At 54.9% G+C, this 22,708-nt stretch overlaps 1 protein-coding gene across 3 annotated transcripts in view; it reads right to left on the bottom strand.

Moving 5' to 3' along the window:
• HDAC4 (histone deacetylase 4) overlaps positions 1-22,708 on the bottom strand; it is a 241,325-nt gene that overhangs the window by 88,981 nt on the left and 129,636 nt on the right. For all 3 annotated transcript variants that reach the window (XM_082658828.1, XM_082658829.1, XM_082658830.1), the window contains 2 exons: positions 21,079-21,323; positions 6,343-6,493 (listed from right to left, as the gene is read on the bottom strand). In XM_082658828.1, coding sequence (XP_082514954.1) covers positions 6,343-6,493; positions 21,079-21,323 — 396 coding nt within the window. The remainder of the gene's footprint in view (positions 1-6,342; positions 6,494-21,078; positions 21,324-22,708) is intronic.

The following is a 22,708-nucleotide window of genomic DNA, read 5'->3' as shown; positions in this document are numbered from 1 at the left end:
GTGGTGTCTACGTAAGGCTGAAGGAGAAACACAAGACGAGAGCGCTGCGTTTTCCCAGCACTGGAAGGAAAAGACTTAAGTGTTTCCTAATTCAGATGTTCCAGTGCTTGTTTTTACGGCATCTATTCTAGTTTATCCATTGTGATTTTTTTTCCATTTCCTGGAAGCTTTGAATTTGATCTTTTCACTGGTTTGGGAAACAATCAGTTTCATTTTATCCTTGTTTTTCTGGTGTTGGATTTTCATTCATTTAGTGGTTTTCTATTATTTTTCTTTCACATTTCACTCTGATGTATGAAATGAATTTTGGTGTATAAGACTCTACAGATATTTTGAGAAATTGCTCATAAATTGTTAACATCATTAGAGAAATATCTTTCTCGTCACCTTTATCCAATTCCAAACATAACTGTTATCATTCGCGAGTTGAATTTCTGTCTATAAATAGGTCTGCGTTAAAGGCAGCATCCCACTGTGGCCGTTTCATGATGGACTTCAGGGTCAGGCAGAACAAACCCCTCAGGAACAGGGTCCTCCACGCTGCAGAGGGACCTGAACTAGACCAGCCAGGGAAGCACCAGGAAAGTGCCCTAAAGCGAGTCCAGAGCGCATCTGGAAGGGTCCGTCGGGACACACGGGCTTTTGTCTCAGGCCTTCTCGGCGTCCAAGGAGACAACTCATCACCTCTTGAGCAGGGAGGCTTGCCCGAGCTCCATGTGCTATGTGACGTTTACGTGTGGGTGCACCAGCCAGTAGGCAGAGCAGCCCAGACCCAGCGACACCCAGCACGAAGGGCCACGGGAGTGGTGACCAGAGCAGGCGGTGGGAAGTGACTGGAGGTATAAACTCACACCTCCGCTTCTGAGCAAGGCCCCTGGGTTCCCTCCAAATGCAGCCAGGGCTGGACTTGGACCGTCCTGAACACTTTCAGCCTGTCTGTCTCGTCTGAAAAATCACACTCGTGGAAACACTGAAATCTGTGTATAACGTGCCTGACACGCAGCCCCCGGCATTCCTGACGGCCTCTCAGCCCCAGGCGGACACCTGACAAAATACGCAAAGTGTGGACCGTGTCACAACACAAAGTGCCCCCCAACCAGGGAATGGAGGGGGTGGTGCGGGAGGCAGGGAACGGGGCGCACAGAGGGCCCTTTACAGCAGGGAGTGGGCAAGGTAGGTTCAACCCTGCCAGGAAAGAAACGGGAGCCAGATGAGGGGCTTGGTGTCTGGCTCCAGTGAGCTGGCAGTGCGGGGACGGGGCAAGGTCAACGAGGTCAACACGACCCAGAGGGCCCGTCTGAGGAGCTGACCCTCAGGTCCTTCTGAAAGGACCGGAAGGAGTAAATGATGCAAAGCAGGGTTCTCGGGGGGCAGGAGCCGGCAGGCTGGGGGTCAGCTGGCCCGACCTGCTCAGAAAGCCCCCTTGACGTGGAGGCACCCTGCCCTGCAGAGCGAGCCACGCTGAGGAAGAGCTCACTCTCCCTGCTCTGGCCACACCCCAGGCTCACACCATGGGCTCCTGAGCTCCAAGAAGGGACAAGGACAGACGCCCAGTTCCAGCAGGGAGGGCACGTGCACGATAAGTGCACAGACGGGCAAGGGCAGCTGCCCTGTCCGGGGGGACGCTGGCCCATCCCTGGCGGGGGCTGAGGAGGCACTCCAAGGCACCTGCTGGGCTGGGAGGTGGACAGTACCCTTGTCCCCTGGGCCGCCTGCAGGGCCCTCACAGGAGGAGGTGTGCCTGAGGGGTCCCCGCGCGGTCACGGACACACATGGCCCTCAGCCAGCTCTAGGGTGGGTGAGTGCTCCTTGCCAGGCTCTTATGGAGTCAGAAGAAAACAAACCCACGTCCCCACACCCTGACTTCCTTCCCCATAAAATGACCCGGAAGGTTCCTTGACAGGGAGAGAATTCCCAGCGGAAGACGCTGATTCTAATCCTCGTCATTCTAGTTACACACCCGCCTCTCAAAAGACTTCTTCACTTTAAATGAAACTTCCAGCATTAACAAAACACCTTCAGCAGATGAATAAATACCAAATGTTTCCATCTTTACTTAAAAAAATCAATTCCTGTCGATGATCATTTATTCATTTGACAGGCTTTACAGAGAACGTACTGTGTGCCAGCACTGAACCAGCCAGCAGGGCTGGAGGTAAATAAAAGCCCCGGGGAGCGATCAGAGGACGAGCCCTGGAGGGAGCCCAGGAAGGGAAGGGGGATCTGGGCGGGGCCCACCTGCTGGGGACAGAGACCCAGGGGCTCAGCGGCCCCGGAGGCCCTGCAGCATGTGACACCAGACCCGAGTGGGGACACGTCTGCCAGGTTTGCGCCTCTGAGGAACGCGCGACTTCCCCAGCAAACGGGGCAAAGAACTTCTCTTGGGGTCCGGTGTTCCATCTTTTATCTCCACCCTTTTGAGCCATTTTTTAGACAAAGTGAACGACTTCCCTCAAGCAATGGCACCTTCTTCCCCAACAGGCTGTACCTGTAACTAACAGTGAAAAACACGTAGCTGTATGAGTTCCAAACTGCCCAGGGGGCGAAGACTCGTCTTCCGTTGGATTTTTCCTTTCGATATGATTTAAAGACAGTGTATCATGGAGTCTTAAACACGGTTAATTTAAATAAAACTGACTGAAGATGAGTGTTCGTGCTGAACAAGATGAAAATTGCCATAAACTCTAAGAAGTCACTGTTCTACCAAATCAACAGCATTCACTGGTATCGATAAGTACAAGAAGGGGCTTCCCCGGTGGCGCAGTGGTTGAGACTCTGCCTGCCGATGCGGGGGACGCGGGTTCGTGCCCCTGTCCGGGAAGATCCCACGTGCCGCGGAGCGCCTGGGCCCGTGAGCCATGGCTGCTGAGCCTGCACGTCCGGAGCCTGTGCTCCGCAACGGGAGAGGCCACAACAGTGAGAGGCCCGCGTACGGCAAAAAAAAAAAAAAAAAGTACAAGAAAGCTGCAGGATTACTTAAAAGTACAGTAGATGTTCAGTGTAACAAAACTTTTGATTAAATATTCAAAAAGAAATTCATTTTTAAAAAAACCCAAGAAACTAAACAACGGAAGCTCTGCACTGCCTTTTCAAACGCTTACAAAGTGGAGATGCTGAACGCCACACGCGCGCTCCCCGCCCCACGCTCCGTAAGCTGCACAAACAAGACTCTCGTTCATCGGTGAGGCCCCACGCGCTCAGGAGCCCAAGCGGCGTCCAGCGCGCGGCCTGCCAGGCCTGCCTTCTCTCAAGGCCACACTCTGAGGGCTGCACAGCTGACGCAAGCATGCCAAGGACCCAACTGTACACAGTCCGTTATTAATAATAAAACCCGACCAACCCAAACCCACAAGCTGAAAACCGCCAGGGCTGCCACTGGGACCAGCTTGGAGGGGAGCAGAGAACATTCCTTCGCCCCGTCAAGGGCCTGCTCAGCAGGCAGCAGAAGTCGTTTTTTACTTAAACGTGTTTTCTGAAGTCAAATCTTTTCATATTTTGTGAGGCTGAAGACGTTATTTTTATTGGAACTTTCTGGCCAACTAGGAGGAGTTACTGTAGACCAAGCTGGTGAACTGGGGTTTACCGGCACGCCGGGTGCACAGCGACTCGCCGATCCTAGCAATCTAAGCCCTCCATCCTCTGTAAACCGCCATTCCCTCGCTCCAAAGAAAAGCACGTGGACGAGGCACACTGAGGGGAGGGCAAGGAACAGGGGTCGGGCAGGGAGCGGGGCCACGTCAGGGCCAGGTGCGCGGGGCTCAGCAGGTGCGCCTTAGCTCTGGACCCCACGCACCATCCTGCCCGCAGCAGAGCCCCTCCCGAGGGCACCTGTGAGGACCGGGGTGCTGTCGTCCACGGGGCAGCTTCTATGGAAGCCACGGAGGGAGACCACTGAGCCGCCAAGACGCTCAGGCCCCTAACCCGGAGAGAGGACATGGACCCCGACCCTGGTTCTCAGCCTCCATTGCACCTTATAGAGTCGTCCCAGGAGTTTTAGAAATGAGAGCACAGGCACCTGTCCTCTGCTCCAGGTCAGTGCGTCACGACTGGGGGGCTGGTTCCTGACACCGTGTGCTACAGGCTCAGGTGTGGTCAGCGCCCTGGCCGCACCCTCAGCGCAAAGCAAGTGGTGGTGAGACCAGCTTGGCTGTGTGGACCAGCTGGGCAGGTGGCAGGCGGATGCCATGGGAGCCAGCAGGCCAGGGAGTGAGAGCCGTGAGTGTGATGGACCCCACCTGGCACATCAGCCCACTGCGGGGCCGCAAGGTGGCCCACAGACCACGGTGCAAGCAGCCAACCCAAACCTGCAATTCCGCTTCTCCCGATGCCTTTCTGTCCTCGTTTCTGGAATCTCGACTGTGGGCCATCACTGAGCCTGTGCATCACCATCTCACCAAATTGTTGTGATCCAACGAGATGCACCATTCAGATTTAGTAATTACTTTCAAATACTAATAGAAAAATCAGATTTCACGTGGAATAAAAACTCTCTTGACCTGCTTTCTAAATTGAAACTCTATCAGACAGTTGCAGTGAAAATACATTTAAAGTGTATTTATTTCAAGAGTGAAAAGCTGTAGTAACTGTTGGCAAAGCTGTTAATTTTATGTAAAAAAACAACTAAGAACGTACAAATACTGGGTTCAAGAGGGTGGAGTAGAAGGATGTGCGCTCACTACCTCTTGCGAGAGCACTGGTGTCACAACTAACGGCTGAACAATCAACGACAGGAAGACACTGGAACTCACCAGAAAGGATGCCCCACATCCGAAGACAAAGGAGAAGGTGCAGTGAGACGGTAGGAGGGGCGCAATCACAGCAAAATCAAATCCCATAACCGCTGGGTGGGTGAGTTACAAACTGGAGAACACTTATACCACGGAAGTCCACCCACGGGAGAGAAGGTTCTGAGCCCCACGTCAGGCTTCCCAACCTGGGGGTCCGGCAATGGAGGAGGAATTCCCAGAGAATCAGACTTAGAAGGCTAGCGGGATTTGATTGCAGGGCTAACCATTTTCAGTAGTTGAGGATAAAGAATTTTTGAGGTTTTTTGAGGTTAATATGTACTGGTAGGGGGCTTCGCTGGTGGCACAGCGGTTAAGAATCTGCCTGCCAATGCAGGGGACACGGGTTCGAGCCCTGGTCTGGGAAGATCCCACACGCCACGGAGCAACTAAGCCCGTGCGCCACAACTACTGAGCCTGCGCGTCTGGAGCCCGTGCTCCGCGATGGTAGAGGCCGCGACAGTGAGAGGCCCGTGCACTGCGATGAAGAGTGGCCCCCGCTCGCCGCAACTGGAGAAGCCCTCGCGCAGAAACGAAGACCCAACACAGCCAAAATAAATAAGTATGTACTGGTCAAGTGCCTAAAGTTCTAGTTTCACTCACGGGCACAGGCAGAGGAAATCACCATACAGTCACGACATCAAATCCCGACCCAGGAGAGAAACGCATGTCGTGACTTACTGACACGCGGGATTAACAGGGGGCCAGTGCGTTCACCTGAGCTCTGAGGTCTTGGGCAGAAAGGACCAGAGCCTGGGGATGTGAGAGTGGGTTCACTCGCCCCGCCTTAGGTCCTGGGGGTATCGCTGCAAACGACAAACTACCAAAACAAAGGGGCCCAAATACACACGAGGGAGTGTTTGTTCAGCCACAGCCTGGGAGGGACACGGCACCCTGCGGGTGGAACGCCGAACCGCGTCCATCCTTTCGTGCGAGCCCCAGGCGCTCTGCCCGGCGCCGACATGGGGAATTCCGCCTAATTTTCAAAGGGGGAACGGCACCCAGAGGAGTCCCCTGGCTAAGATCCAGTTGGGTGTCTCCTGGAGGATAACAGACCAGGCTGGTGTTTGCACAAGCACGGCCGCAATGGAAAGAAAAAACTGGGGTCAAAGGGCAAATGTGCCACCTGAGAGGTGGGTCATCGCGTCTCCTCTCAGCCCAGGGGCGTCCTAGCAGCTGCCACCTGGTGTTGGGTGCTCACTGACGCCCTCAAAACAAAACAGCTTTGAAGAAGTTAAGGCTGAACACAGGTGAGGCTCACTATGCTTCTGGGGTGCTTTCTGGTTCTTAGTATCTTTTCAGCCCACGAGGAGTCTGCAAACACTCCTGCAAATGCTTAAGTCAAACCCAAAGTGGGGCTGCATGCCCCCTGCAGCTCCCAAGTGAAGACAGAGCTGCGGACCAGCCCTGAGGCTGGGGCGCCCAGAAGCACAGCCCCGGGAGGGACACCAGCCAGGCGGCTCCTGCCCCAGCTCCGCTTCTGGGGCCTGGGCCGCGGGGAGAGCCGCCTGGCGAGGGAGCCCACGCCGCTAACCCGCCGGCTCCGCCACGCACTCACTCTCTTTGCCTTTCTCCTTGTGCTTGAGCTGCTGCAGCTTCTGCTCCCGCTGCTGCTTCGCCAGCTCCTGCTCTTGGCGGTGTCTCTCCAGCTTCCGCTGATGCTCCAGCAGCTCCTGCTGGTGCTTCACGGCCAGCAGCTCCTGCTGTTGCTGCGGGCAGGGAGGGAGGAGACAGAGACGGTCAGAGCCTCGCCCCGAAGCAAGACGACGAGACAGACACACACGCGAGAAGGTCGGCAGAGGGCCAGCCCGTCCCCGCGCCGCTGTGGCCGTGGGGACCTCGCGCCCTGCGCACGGCCCGCATCTCCAAGGAGGTCCCCTCGTTCAGTCTGTCCAGGAAGCAGGGCTGCTCGGGGATGTCTCCTAACCACTCCACGCTAAATGCCAAAAATGAAAATAAAAATGACCGAATCGCTAGAAGAAAATACGCCTGAAGATTTGCACAATCTCATACGTTGGGAATGCCTTTTGGAGAATGACGCAAAAGCGTACGAAATGGTGTGGCAGCTTCGGGAAATTGTTTGGCCCATCCTTACGAGGCTAAACACGCACCCACGCGAGACCCAGCAACCCCACGCCCACGACTGACCCAAGAGACATGGAAACACATCTGCGCAAAGCCCTGCACGGGACTGTGCGTGGCAGCTGTGCGCACGGCAGCCCAGACCGACACACCCCAGACGTCCCTCAGACGTGAACCCAGCGGCAGAAGTGTGTGTCTGCACGTGAGAATCCCACCCGGCAATGAAAAAGAATAAACCGCCCATACGGGAAAAAACACGCATGGGCTGCAAGACAAGCGAAGCGAGCGGGTCCGGCGTCGACAGGGCTGTGGGATACGGGCCAGAGAAGAGTCAACATGCAAAGGGTCTATTCACACGAAGTTCTGGAACAGGAAATCCTAAGACGTGGTGATAAAAATCAGAAGAAGGCAGCTTCTTGGGTGAGGCAGGAAGATGAGGCAGGAGGGAGCTGTGTAGGGTGTGGACTGCCTGACAGAGACGGCATTTGCTCAGATGCTCAGGACTGTCGAAGCGCGGCGGACAGACACTCAAGGCCCGTGCGTTTCATCGTGTGTAAATGATATCACGTATTTTCAGAAATGACATAATTGACAACATAAAAAGTTACCTTCCTAATAAATACTGTAAACAAAATTAAAATGCAAAAGATGAATGAGGAAACCTCTGTGCAGTGTTCGCAGCACAGAGACGGCCGTGGTAAGTTACTAAGGCTACGGTAAGCAGCCCCTAAGAAGGTGAGCAAAAAGACCAAGAGATTCACCAAAAAGCGGTTCAAAATAAATGGGGGACAAGGGCTCAAGCTCACCAGCAATCAAATCCCGCTGTCACTTATCGCCCTGGAAAAGCTGAGAAAGAACGAGCCGGCCAGCGCGGACCAGGGCTGCGGGAAAGGCTCAATTATGCCGACACGCCGGACACCGGTTTTCCTCAAACCTCAACCAGCAAAAGCCCCCGGGGGGTGGTCTGTGCTGCCTCCTCCCGCCCCACGGCTCCTCCATCCCCGTGTCTTCCCCCTCGCTCTCTCTCTCGCTGTCTGTCTCTGTCCCCCTCTCTGCCCATCCCTCTCTCTCGCTGTCTCTGTCCCCCTCTCTGCCCATCCCTCTCTCTCGCTGTCTGTCTCTGTCCCCCTCTCTGCTCATCCCTCTCTCTCTCTCTCTCTCTCTCTCTCGCTGTCTCTGTCCCCCTCTCTGCCTACCCCTCGCTCTCCCTCTCAGTCTGTCTCTGTCCCCCCTCTGCCCATCCCTCTCTCTCTCTCTCTCTCTCTCTCTCTCTCTTGCTGTCTGTCTCTGTCCCCCTCTCTGCCTACCCCTCGCTCTCCCTTTCAGTCTGTCTCTGTCCCCCTCTCTGCCCATCCCTCTCTCTCTCTATCTCTCTCTCTCTCTCTTGCTGTCTGTCTCTGTCCCCCTCTCTGCCTATCCCTCTCTCCCTTTCAGTCTGTCTCTGTCCCCCTCTCTGCCTACCCCTCGCTCTCCCTCTGTCTCCCTGCACCTGCCCCTCGCTCTGCCTGTCTCCCCACCCCTGCCTGCCCCCGCTCTCCAGGGCTCTGGCCACGCGCACTTGCCACCATGGAAGGACCTGAGTGGGGTCAGCCTGGCTGCCCACACCCTCCACCCCGGCCACCTGCACGGAGCCGCCCTCGTCCACGGCACCTTCCAGGGGGCCCCCCGTGTCCCCCTCGCTGCTGGGCGGGGCGGGCCCACCCCCTCCCTGTCCCCGGGTGGAGGGACGGGCTGGGGGGGAGCCAGCAATCTGTCACCCAAGAGGCCCCGGGACTCTCCGTCGAGAACGCTTCACCGACGAGCGAGCTCCCTGTCATGGACCACGCGTGTGAGACACAGCACGACTGAAACAGCTTGTGGCCGCTCCCGGGGACCGCGGCAGACACCTCCCTGCGGCCCCGCTGGCCCACGTGGGAGCCTCCGCAGACGGCATGGCCGGCCTCCCGGCCCTGCTGCAGTGGAAGGGACCTGAGAGCAGGGCCCCTACGGAGCCTGGCGGGCTGGTCAGACCTGTGCCCACACGCGCAGCAGGGGACCCACGGCCCTGCCCACAAGCCCTGCCGCGAAGGGGAGGGGGTTCCTTTCCAGCTGGGACCACAGGGACAGAATGGCAGAGGGGTGGGTGCAGCTAAGCCCAAAACCCGCGCAGGAGGGAGGGAGAGGGAGGCGGCCGCGGACCACCCAGAGGAGCCAGTGTCTGGACCCCACGCAGCAGCTCGCACCTCCCGCGGGTGACTCTGCTCCTCTGCCGTTTCCCAGACTCTGCGTCATGCAGCAGGGCGTGCAGGGGCGTGGCCGCCAGGAGTGGGTACACCCAGCTCAGCACCCACCCGTGGCGTCCCTGCACACTGAGTGCCACTGCTGAGAGCTGTCTGTGGAAAACAAAATTACCTTCCAAAACCCGGCTAATATATTTTGCTAATATATTTCAAAACAGTGATGTTTTCTTCTCTTTTAAAAGGAAAACCGAATGACACCACTGGGAAAGAAGAGTAAATGAGGTGGGGCTAAACCATGTCCCTTGTCATCATTAGTTTTCTTCCAGGAGGCAGTACTCAGAGCTGCACTACCTGCTCTTCTCAGAACAGGGTCGCACACCGAGGAAGGTGCCTCTGCCAGAAGTACTTGTTGATCCGTACGGATTCAGAGAATCCTGCCTGGGGGCCCCATGGCTGTGTCTGTGGGCAAAGGCCCCTAGCGGCTGTCACCAGGCCACTGCCCACCGCTCTGGGATTCCGCCCGCGTGGCCAGCCTCCAGAGGCGGACGACTCAGAGGGCTGCCTGGTCAGGAAGCCAAGGCCATGTCCTGAACAACGGATCTCGGAAGGAAGAACCTCGCCCCCGTGGCATTCCCTGCACCCCCAGATTGCCTTAGGTACAGCCCCGGGTTCCCTTTCAGCTGCTCAGTGCTCATTTAACGTGTAAAGGAGGCGCAGGCAGAAAGGTCTCACGATATTTACTTTTCACCCAGAGCCCAGAAGGAAAGTGAGGTCTCTCAGTTGTCATTACAAAGACACTAGAAACAACTACCCCAGACCCAAGGATTAAAGTTCACAGGAAGACAAAACTCCCAGAAAAACGATATCGTCATTGAGTGTTAATGAAAGGAGCAATTAGAAACCACAACTCTGATTCCCCAAAATGCCCCAGAGCACGACACTGCAGAAGCCTGGCACGGACAGTGCGGAGCCGGGACTGCTGTGGGGACACGGGGCTGCCACGGTGAAGTCCACGTCCACCTGGGACTGGAACCCGGAAGTTCTGTGCATCAAAGGCCCAACGGGCTTGCCGTGTAGGTTTTTCAAAGATGGTCAAGAAATTTCGAAGGCATCACGTGGCCCACGATCTGAGGGGAGTGCAGGGCAGACCCGCCGACCCTCGGAGGTCCCTTCTGATAGAGAGCATCCTCTCCTGGGTGCTCACGTGCTACCTGGCCACGGTTTCTAGGGACCATTTGCGACTAAACCATTCTTCCCTATGGGATCCTCAGAACGGACCCATGTCCATCTTTATCTCACTGGACTCCTGGCTCAGCTCGAAGAGGCACTCTCACTTCAGTGCAGTCAGAACCCCTCTTCTCTCTGGCCTCATGGCACACCAGCCTTATCAGAAGGTCCCCTGGATGGGTCATTCACGTTCCCACCCAAATCTGGATACTCAAATGCCGCAAAGACAAAAAGGCCAGCCATCAACATGCCGGTCAGCAAGAGGAAGGCCGGCATCACAGACACCCGGCACTCTGGACTCTGCGGAAGCTGCGGACTGGACATCGCCGTGTGCGCTGGGGGGAGGGGAGAAGTGATGGGTGAAAGTGGTCAAGGGAGAGCCTGGCCGGCCTCCCCTTCCTCCGCCCTCACCACCCAGTCTCCATTCATGTGACACGCGTTTTCCTCCCAGGTGGGGTGTCTTGGAAGCTGCATCCCCTTGAGACCAGTGGCGGGTCCCCTCCGTCCGCAGGGCATCCTGGCTCCTTCCCTCCATGGGCTCACCACCACCGGGACACACTTCCTGTGGCGGCTCAGGGCTGACTGAACACTCAGGCTGTGTCTGACTCCGTCTTCTCTCTGCAGAGAGCAGGTCTGAGCGAGCCCGTGAGGGTACTGGGCCAGATCAAAGCCAGTGTATTTATCAGCAAGAGCCAGTGAGGAGGAATGAGATAAAAACCATGTTGCAAGCCAACGCAAGAGACGGTTTTCTTTGTAGAACAAACTTCTGCAGCTGCCACCTTTGGAAATACACAAAACGACCCTTCTCTTCTACAACTGCAGGCAGCCTACAGCACAGAGGGCACTGTCAAAGGTGAGCAGGACGCCTTACAAAGCACGGCACTCTCGTGTGCCACGAATGCTTGGTGGCAAAGGAAAAGCCGGGCCCAGCGTGGCAGCCCGAGTGGCCATCAATGCCCCCTGGGGCAGCAGGTCAAACAAGGCCATCCACCTGCCCGTAAACAACTTCCTAGAAACCCAGAGTGCCGGGTTTATGAGCAATTCCTGCCGTAAGCCCGTTAATTAGGCACAGACGGGCTCAGGGATGACGCAGGGCTTCTGGCTGCCACGCGCTTTCCCAGGTACCAGGCTTATGGCAACCTAAGTGCGTCCTGCAGGCTCATTAAAAGTTGCCTCAGGTGACCCGGAAGCCGGGGCCCCAGGTAACATCTCTCCAGCTACCTGGGACAGGTAATAAAGAGAGTAAACATGATGGCCTGGCTCCCAGGGCCATAAAACCAGGTTCCTTTCAATGTTATCCCTTTCCCTTCAAGGAAAAGAGTCACATGCTCAACTAAATAGCTCTTAGAGCTCTCTCCTGTCCATGGAGATGGCACAAATCACACCGACAGACTTTACACACACACACACACACACACACATGTATAAAAATTCAGCCTCACTAGTAAAAAAGGACATGCAAATAAAAGAGTAGAAATCGTTTTTAGTTTTTGCCCATTAGACTGGAAATACCCTGCGAGACCTGGGAAAGGGACATCCAGGCTGAACACAGCTTTGGAAGGAGCAGGAACTCTTCTGGAGGGCGGCCCGGTGAGACGCTTTAGAATGTGTAATGTGCACACAGGCGTTTTCATCTGAAGCGATTTATTCTGAGGAGACCTGCCCGAAGGACGGGGCCTGCGGTCTGGTCCACAAGCAGGAACTGTGGGAGATGAGCCTCCGTCTCCCAGGATGGCACCTGGGACAGACGTGTCAGGACAGGTTCCCGCCGTGCAGTGCGGACGGGGAGGCTGCAGCGCCAGGGTCACAGGATTCAGCCCCGACTCTGGACTCTGTCTGCTTCGGAGCCGCAGCGGGGGTGGCATCCACGCCAGGAGCACCCCCAGCTCCTCGCCCACTCACAGCCCGTGGACCCACGGGCTCCTGGTGCCGGCAGGATGGACCCGTCTAAAACCCCGCCCGGCGCAGGGGTCCTTCACGGGGTGATGAGGATGGTTTGGAACCAGACAGCGGTGACGGTTGTACCATATTGCAAACGTGCTAAATGTCACTGAATTGTACACTTTAAAATGGTCAAGTGATGAGCTTTATGTTATATGAATTTTACCACAATGAAAAAACTGAGTAAGGGAAAAACTAAGTATTTTCCATAAAGAAAAGGAAAAAAACGAGCAGCCACTTCTCTCTGGCTCCGTCGGGTCAGGAGGACCACAGCCCTGAGACTGAGGATGAGCAAGGTCCCCGTGTGTGTGCCCCGGGCCCTCGGGGTCCCTGGACGGCCGCTGGGGACGAAGGCGGAGCCTGGTTCTCCTCCACGCTCCCCGCGTCCTACCTGACGGCCCCAGGAGGGAGCAGCCTGCGTCGGCAAAGGGAACGGGCAAACTCACCTGCGATGAAAATGACCAGAACCCGCTGAGCCCTAGAAAACTACAAAACAGCTCAGGTGGTGATTAAACTGTATCCAGCGCCGACCCTGCCAACAACCTCTTCTAGGAGAAAAAGGCCAGGTCTCTCCACACAGGACCCAGGAAAGGCCTTTTGTCCCTGGGGGAGTCACCTGCCCCGGAGTGCGGCTGCCTGATCTCACACCACAGGAAAGTGGTTACAGGCCTGGAGAGGGCGCCTACCATGCAACCCAAGGGAGACCCCAGCACAGGGAGCAGAGGCCCGGCTTTGCCTAGCTCTCCTGCAAGCCCTCACCCAGGGTCCAGCCTCAGCCACACAACCGCAGTCCATGGCGTGGGCAGGGCCCCTGGCGCACGTGCTGTCACAGACAGCTTTCCAAGATCCCAACATGGTTACAGAAGTTTTGGTCAATGCATGGAAACAAAAAGGGAGGAAACAATTATAATTTGCAGATGACATTACTGTCTACTTAGAGAACATGAAATAACCAATTACAAATTACTTAGGACTAAGAAGAAAATTCTAGACATTGGTTGGCTAACAAATAATAATGAAACCAAGGGCTCTACACGGACAGTGACCAAGTAGAGAATAAAATGAAGAAACATTCTGTTCATAACAGGAGAAAATATATAAAATACCCAAGAATAATTAAATATAAAATCTACAGCCCTTATATGAAGCAAATAAGACAAGACTTTTCGTAAGGACAGAAGAAGCTTCAAATCACAGGTGGTAATTCCACATTCCCGGATTAGACAGTTAACAGTAGAAAGTTACTAGTACATGTCCTGCTGATTTATTAACTTGCGGCAACTTCAATTAAGCTTCCAGAGCAACTCTGGGGGACGTTATGAGAAAGGGTTCTGATGCTCACCTGGAAAAATGAAAGCTCACCCGGAGACAAGCCGAGGGAATTAAAAATGAAGAACAAATGTGTGGGGAGTGGAGACGTGCACGGCCGGATCCTGAAACACCAGCACAGGCTCCTGCTGACACAGGGTGGGGCCGGTACGAGGAACAGAGGGGGCCGGAGGCAGACTCGGCCAGATAAACACGTGCTGATTATGGGACAGAGCTGGCATTTTTTACATCGTTTAGAAAACTACTTTGCTTTGTGAAGGAGGCGAGGCCAAGCAGATAACGGACAAAATATAATGGACGTTGAAATAACGCCAGTTTATAAAGAACACTCATACACTGATGAGAAAAAGGCAAGCACTGCAACAGAAAAACAGCAAAGAAAACGATAATTGGTAGAAGAAATGCAGACAGAATCAAAATAGAACAAGTTCCACGAATGCATCAGACTGCGGGGTCAGCCCTGGCCCCTCTCCTCTGGGAGGGCAGTCACTGATCGGCCAGCCCGCTGGGTGCGGACCGTGGAAGAGGGAAAAGGCGGGGGCGGGTAGCGACCCGCGCAGCAGGCTGTGGGTGGGAGGGAGGGTGCCCTGCAGCGCCCCGCAGAGGCAGCTACCACCTAGGACAGGTCAGCGAGTGCTGGCTGCATGGTTACTGCTGCTTTACTATTCCGCTCTCGGAGTAAGCAAGGGGGGTGTGTGTGTGAGAGACAGAGAGAGACAGGCAGACAGAGACACAGGCATACCCAGGACCTGGTGTAGCTTTTGGAAAGAAACATGGCAAGAAATAAAAGCCACAGAAAAGGACTTATCCTGGGTCAGCAATACCATTTCTGTTTTGTTTAGACAAAGGCATATGATTCATGAACGAGGACACTAAAAACAGAAGAAAAACTGGAAATGACCTTAATGTTCAACTCTTCAACTATTAGCACTTATTTAAATTCATTGGGGTTCATTGTAAGACTACAATAAAACCGTTAAAATCATGCTTTTGAAGTGTATGTAATGGTAAAGGGAAATGTTAACAGTAAATAAAAACCACATGTCAGTATAATCCCAATTCCATAAAACTACAGATACACACACGCACAATGTACACAATACAAGGTTACGGGAATCCACTACAGAATGCAACAGCCGTCCTAGCCAACAGCGCTGGAATCACATCTTCCCTGTGATTTGCAATTATTCGATAATTAACGTTAATGACTGTGGCGATCAGAAAGAGATCATGATGAAAACATCCTTGTAAAAAACGACACTGTCTGGGACGCAAACAGCAGGGCCCTGCTCCTCTCTGGTACACAAGCCTTGGGGAGTCCGGGGGCCCGGGACCTTCCCCCTCCTCCTCCCGTTTACCTACACAGGTGTTCCTCCCGGGGTGCAGGAGGCTCCAGGGAGATCTGTGGGGAGGACGCTGTGAGCAAACGGTTAATGAGGAGGTCAGACGTGTGGGTGAGCGTGGCTGAGTGGACACAGCCATTCACTCCCACTCCTCCCGGAACCACGAAGAGGAACGGCGCTTTTTAGGAGACATGGATTCACAGGAACAAAGCCTGCAGGAAGGACTGGAGAGCAGGTTTGTCATCAGAACTCTGGAGATGAGAGCCGGCAGCACCCCAGAGGCACAGCCCAGACGGCACGGTCAGCGTCGCGTTCTACTCCGAAGTGCTCACCACGTCTCCATCAGTGAAATGGAATACTCGATACATTCCCAATACAAAATTGTCAGTATTTACCAAACAGCAAAAAACCACATTTATGGAAACATCACTGCCGTGGACGGAGGTCAAGGGGCGGCATGCCCGAACCCAGAACCTTCAGAAGGTGGCCAAGGGATTCTGGCTTGCACAGAGGGCTCCCAGCGTGCAGACCCCCAGCCCTGTCCCCTTCCTCCTCTCTTCACGGTGCACCCCGACTTCTCACTGTCCCCCTACCCGAGCCCTCCTCATGTGCACCCGACTCTTGTCAGAATCACTGTTACCACGCCCTCTCCCGCCTTCCCTGGACTACGGTGAGGATCCCTCCTGGAGAAGATGACTGCGTTCCAGGCCGCGTCTGTCACAGCCCTGCAATATCTATTCCTCTGGGTGTATTCCCATACGAGCTCTCACCCTGGCCTTCAGACTTGCCTTGGCCAGCGAGGCAAGAGCATCCATGACTTACGGAGGCTTAAACCACTCTTGCCCTCTTGCTGAGCTTGGAACTCAGAAAGCAGCACATAATCCAGCTGCCAAGCACCAGACTGGAAGTGAGGCTACTGTAGTAAGCACTATATTTGGGGTAGTTTGTTATGCAGCCAAAGCTGACTGAGACACTCATGTAACAGATTCTTTGTGGTCTTATAAAACAGTGGCCATCACCACTCAAGCAGGAAGGGCTTTGTGCTGGCTTATATGCTGTAATTGTTTTCCTTTTTGCAAAAAGCAAATATTTAAACCATTGATCCTGATCTAGAGGTATAACAGATTCATATTTCAGATACTTTGAAATGCAAAAATCATGTTACTACATCATTATACTTAAAGACAGTCTGCAGTACAAGACTGAAACTGTAGCCATGATCACCAGCGTTTGCCCACAGTGAGAAGAGCTTACAGGTTTCTCAAACTGTGGGACTGGATTTGCACTGGAACATAGGGAGCTCAGCCAATAGGAAGGGAGGAAATCGCTAACTCCAGGGAAAGCTAAGAGCTGTATCAGAGGTCATGAAGCCATGGCACGGTGTGTGTCGGCAACAGGCACCCACACAGACACAGGAATGGAGCCCCTGATGGTCCTTTAATCAGAAGGCTGGTCTCAGTATGTGAAGCATCCGAAAAGCGGCAGTGTATGTGGGGGGGGGGGGGGCGGGGATGGAGGGCGGCAGTGTGTGCGTGGGGGGGGGCGGGGATGGAGGGCGAAGGCCTAGTCTCTCCAGCAAGCGGGAAGTAATCACCCCATGGGATCTTTAACGCAAGGACGAAGCAGACCATCTACAAACTTCTACTGGCAGAAGCCGGCAGAGACCTGGGCCTGGGGAGTCAGATGGGAGAGCAGGGAGGGCCAGCTTCTGCTTGTTCACACTGTACTACATTTCCATTAGAAACACTGGAAATAGGGATTCCCTTGATAACATTTTAAAACAATTTAAAATGACACACGACAAACCCCCAAAGCAGCAGATCTAGGTAATGCTACACTTGCCAGGTGATCACCTGGGCTATCCCAGCTGACATACATTTGCCAGGTGATCACCTGGGCTATCCCAGCTGACATACACTTGCCAGGTGATCACCTGGGCTATCCCAGCTGACATACATTTGCCAGGTGATCACCTGGGCTATCCCAGCTGACATACATTTGCCAGGTGATCACCTGGGCTATCCCAGCTGACATACACTTGCCAGGTGATCACCTGGGCTATCCCAGCTGACATACATTTGCCAGGTGATCACCTGGGCCATCCCAGCTGACATACATTTGCCAGGTGATCACCTGGGCCATCCCAGCTGACATACATTTGCCAGGTGATCACCTGGGCTATCCCAGCTGACATACATTTGCCAGGTGATCACCTAGGCTACACCAGCTGACATAAACACCCGGACACCACACTCTCTACTCTCACAGCCCTGGGCCTCAGTGATCATGCTGCCTGGACCCCATTCTGGGGAGAAGAAAACTAACTGTGCAGGACAGAAAGGGGAACGGGGCTCCCGAATCAGCCATGACCAACAAAGACACTGCGTCTAGTACAAGTGCAACACTGAGTGTCGAAACCCTAGGAAAGATCTTCTTTACCCAGGGTTAACAATTTTAGTTACATTTTAAAAATTATTCCCTTTTTAACTATAAAATCCTACTCAAATTCACTGATGATTTAATGACACTAATTCGACTGTGTGCTCCAGAAATCCGTCTGACAAACACCACTGGCAAATGTCACTAACAATATGATACCTTGTGAAGAGCGTAAATCATCAAAGCAGAAGCCGACTGATGGGACGATACAGTTACATCGTTTAAATGGCTTCAGACGAATGATCTCCATTTCAAGTGGAGAAACAACAAACGATTAGAATGCAGAGAGCATGTAACCTTGAGATGCTTCCTGAGCTGCGTCTCTGGGGCTCCCACCATCTCTGGGAGCACCCAGCCTGTGGGTCAGGGGGAGCTCGTCGGGGTACCCCTGACTTCCGAGCCCTCTCTGCACAGTCTGCAGGTGCTGACAGGAGGACCCAGGAGGCAGATTCTGTTCCTTTTCAAAGAGGTGACACAAACTCCTGGAACCCCAGATGAGGAGAGAAACTGGGGGTCAGGGAGAAAAAGCCCCCGCAGGCCGAGGCCCCAGGACAGTGGGAAGCCCGGTCTCACCCTGAGGGGGAAGCACCAACCGGGCTCAGGCAGTGATCCTAATGTTTCTTGCTGATTTGTGCAACCCCTCACACACGAGAGGTCGCTGATGTCGCAATTTCTCATTTTTGTCTTGTAAAAGCTACAGACTCAACCAACACAGACACGAGAACATAAGCAACTAGCATCTTCCTTAACCCTGGTCAGCACAAAACCCACCATCGCCAGTTTCCGGTACAGTCTCTCAATCAGGGGCTGTTTGAGTGAGGACGACGGTGCGAGGGGGAGTGAAAACAGAGAAGTGCAAATCCCGAGTTCCTTCTTCAGCCAGGCGCCGTGCCGGGCCCGCAGATGCCAGAGGTGGGTGGCTGCCTGCTACCAGGTAGGCACGTGGATGGGTGACCTACGGCGGGGAGGGGCACACACAGGGCTCCACCTCCCAAGATGAAGGGCAGTGTGGGCCCCCTGGTCACCAGGAGCCCGATTAAAGGGGGACGTATCTGAGAGGACCGGAAAGACACAAGACTGCAGTGATCCTTCAGGCTTCTGAGATGAGATCAAGATACGGGGCAGTTGGGCTTCCCTGGTGGCGCAGTGGTTGAGAGTCCGCCTGCCGATGCAGGGGACACGGGTTCGTTACCCGGTCCGGGAGGATCCCACATGCCGCGGAGCGGCTGGGCCCGTGAGCCATGGCCGCTGAGCCTACACGTCCGGAGCCTGTGCTCCGCAATGGGAGAGGCCACAACAGTGAGAGGTCCGCGTACCACAAAAAAAAAAAAAAAAAAAAAAAAAAAAAAAAGATACGGGGCAGTGAGGGCCAAAGTCCAAAACGCCGGCTGGCGAGGAGGCGAGGAAGTCCGCTCTGCGTGGGCGAGCAGCGCTACTGGTCGGGAGAGAGCCAAGGATGAGCTTCTAAATTGCTTTTAGGGGTCACAGAAATGTGAGGCTGCAGCTTCAAAGACAAAAGGAAAGGGGCGGCCTGTGGGGGGCTTCTGTCAGTACTGAAAGGCAGGCACCTTGTCGGGCGCTGCTCAGAGCCAGACCCCTCGGGGCGGGGCCTCAGCGGGAAGCCCCAACCCCGTCCCGGCCCCCCCACCCCCACCCCTGCCGCATCCCCGTTTCCCCTGCACCGCACAGAGCAGCAGCAGTGAGCAAGGCGCTGGCTTCCCCACCGGCGCGGCAGGTCCAGGCTGCATCCCACAGCACATCCCACGGGGCTTCCCTCTCCTCCCAACAGCCAGGGGGAGCCGGCGCTTCACATCAGGGGAGCAAAGCGCATCGCGCTCGCTCCCACGGACCCTCGACCACTCCACCCCAAACTCTAGAGCGCTTATTAAACAGCAAAGGACCACGATGGCCGCGGGGGCGTCTCCACGGAGACAGGTGACCTCTCAGGCAGGAGGACTCACTGGCTCAGAACGCTACAAGCAAAGCCATGAGGCCTGGACTTCCAGCAGCTCTGGACAGTGTTCTCTCCTTGGTTTGTCCACTGCCAACCTCAGAAGCCCCACGGGGTCAGGGCAAAAGGCAGCAGTGGCAGCAACAAAACTGCCAAGACCCACGGCCTCGGGTGCAGCTGTCAGCTGGCCAGAGGCAGAAACAGACAGTGCGCGGCTACTCTGCACGGCACCGGGCGCAGGCTAACGAGGAAGCCGAGGCCGGCCTCGGCGACGTCCCGCCGTAGGTGGTGTTGGTCTCCATGGAAAGGGCATCTCAGAAGCATGTGGGCTTTTAATTCTCCAGATCCCTGCTGTCCAATCCAGTAGCCACTAATCACATGTGGCTGCAATGCAGCTGGTCCAAACGGAGATGTGCTCCACGTGTCTTGTCTGCGACGGTTCACTAAGACTTAGCGTGAACGAAACCATTTATATGGATCACAGGTTGAAATAATATTTTAGAAATATGAGGTTAAATAGAATACATTAAAGTTAGTTTACCTGTGCAGCCAGGTTCCCAGTGACCCCAGAGATCCCTGCCTCCTGGTACTCACCCCTTGTCTGGGCCCCTCCTGGGAGGGCTGGTCGTATGACAGTAGAATAAGGGAGCAGGGTTGGGGGCTGTCACTTCCAAGATTTGGCCGGAAGACACCGAGGCCGCCTTCTTGGTCACCTGGATCTTGGGTGTCCACTTTGGGGAAGCTGCTGTTAGAGGCCCACGTGAGGAGGACCTGAGGCCTCCGGCCCACAACCACGGGAGTCAGCTGGGAAGTGGGTCCTGCAGCCCCACCCAGCCCTCAGATGAGCCCACAGCCCTGACTGGCAGCTCAGCAGCACCTCACGAGAGACCCTGAGGCACAGCCAGCAGTGAGGCTGCTCCTGGATTCCTGACGCCCGGAAGCCATCAGCTAGTTCACGTTGGTTATTTTACCCAGCTCAGAGCTTTTGGGTGATTGGTTACATAGCAATAAGTAACTTACACAAGCTGGTTTCTTTGGCTGTTTCAAGGTGGCTATGGAAAATGTAAAATTACCTATATAATTTTAGTATATACACATCTCTATTGGACAGCACTGCTCTCCACGTTCCCAAGTACAGTGAGCATGCGTTATGATCACAGATGTCATAACTGGTCCCTCAACCACATGACGTGACTTCTCTATGCATCACTAATGCGTGTTTCTTTCTAACAGGTTGACTTTTGAAGTCTGAGATCAGATTAAATACATGCAGAGAGTATGTGCCAAAAACAACCTATGTTAGTTTTCTTCTTATTCCATTTAAATTAGAAGTAAATATTAATATCTTTTTCAAATCATAAAGAGTCAGTGGGAAAAATGAAGAGTGGACAGACGAGTCCCAAGAAGAAAATAAAGATGATTGGCAAACACAGGTGTTTCTTCTTGCCGGTAATGTTGCTATTTACGGACACACCTTATCTTTGTGGATGAAGTCAGATGATAAGCACCTCCCCTAATTTAAGCTTCCACAGCCTGACTTTAAGTGCTGTTCCCGCCATTGGCCACATCTGCCCCAATTTACTCAACCAGTGCCCAAGCGCTGGACACGCAGGTATTAACTGCACAGCAAGGAATAGGGCTGTGTGTCAATCTCAGCGCTACCGCTGGTTATCAGGGACGGTCCTCATTAGCACGGGAACCACGGGGCCACAAAGAGCGCGCGGGCTCTGAGGGCTCCCGGGGGCGGATGGCAGGCGACTTACTTTGATGTGCTCATGGAGCTGGGCTTCGTGCTGCCGGGACAGCTGCTCGTGCTGCCTCTGGAACTCGGCGATGAGGATCTGCCTCTGGAGCTGCTGCTTCTGCTTGAGGGCCAGGAGCTCCTGCTGCAGCTGCTGCTCCCGGATGCCGGGCTCCGTCGCGGGCAGCGGAAACTGGTGGTCCAGGCGCAGGTCCATGGGCACCGCCGGGGGGGCCACTGGCAAAGGCAGCGCCGAGGCCACATCCACTGCGGGACAGAGCACAGCACAGAGCGCCGGTCACCTTGGAGCCCCCAGCCCCGCCCACCCTCGCAGAGAGCCGCCGCCAACAGTCGGGGTGCCCACACGCTGAGGGCCACTGTACGCTTTGGACGCCTCTGCACCCCCTCCCTCAACAGGCTCAAAAGGCACGACCCGGAGGCCTTTGAGGTTTCTATCCCTCGGGCCCAAATCAGTGGACGTTTGGACCAGGACACACACTCCTGCAAACTCTCTTCCCTCCACCCGACCCTCCGCGAAGGGGCCCCTGCTCTCTCAAAGGACCTTGCTGCAGCCCCAGCAGCCTTTTCTGACATCCTTTTTGAAAGTCGACGAAGAGAAAAGGCAAGAAAAAGGCTCTAAAGAGCCCTGAACACCCGTAAGTAGAGAGGCAAATTGCCCATGCTTTTCTTCTCCTTCTCACAAAGACACAGAAGAGTTGTATGCAGGGACCACAGGACAGTGTATGCCACTTAAGTGGTCCAGACGGACGCTCCGGACGGGGAGAGCGTTTCCATGGTGAAGCGAGCGCCCTCTGGAAAACAGGTTTACCGGCTGCAGCCAATAAAACGCTCCCCCGGCTCGCCCGCACCGCTTGCGCATCAGGGTTACGTGCTTCTGCGCTGTGCCAGGAAACGGACTGTCTTCACTGCACTGATGTATGGCCGAGAAAGAGCCACAAGTGACTCTGATTAGGAACAGAAGCTGAATCGATCCTAAGGCTTACAAATCAATACCAAACTAAAGTGAGAAAAAGAACGCAGAAAGTGAGCCTTAAATTACGGACCTCACAAAATAACCCGACGTGGGTGCTCCTACCGTGACAGGACAGCGTGTGAAAGGCCGAGGGGCGCCGGCGGGGAGCCCCTTACTTCCTGCGAGGCTCCTGTGCTGCTTCCCCTCCTCGCAGGTGAGCGCCCCGGGCGCTGCTCGTAGAGAGAGGAGGGAAGACAGCCCAGCACCGAGGCCCATGGTCCCTGTCCCTTCCAAAAAGCCCCCCTCACAACTTGCTCTGGGCTCACGCAACGGCACAGACCAGACCCGGGGACCGGAGGCTGGGGCCTCGCCCTCCGGGGGGCTCAGGGCTCCAGTGGGAGCCCAGACTCAACACCCACGGGCCCCGCCAATGCCAGCCCCTCACCACCTGGCACGGGGCCTCATCCTAGCACCTCTGCCTAGACCCTCTGAAGGTCAGGCCTTGCGACAGACACACCTGGCCTCGTCCTGGGGGCTCCCTAAGTGAGCGTGGGCCACTCACAGGCCGGACATAACCCAGTCCCTCAGGAAGTCTGTGCCCCACAGTCCACAGATTCTGGAAAAACAGCCCATAAGTGGAACCACCCCTCAGGAGAGGGCATTTCTGTGGTCACTGCCA

This window comes from Grampus griseus (genome assembly GCF_964374135.1).
Source record: "Grampus griseus genome assembly, chromosome: 7".
NCBI lineage: Eukaryota > Metazoa > Chordata > Mammalia > Artiodactyla > Delphinidae > Grampus > Grampus griseus.
The sequence above is the reverse complement of the archived record's forward strand: the minus strand, read 5'-3'. Positions and strand labels throughout refer to the sequence as shown.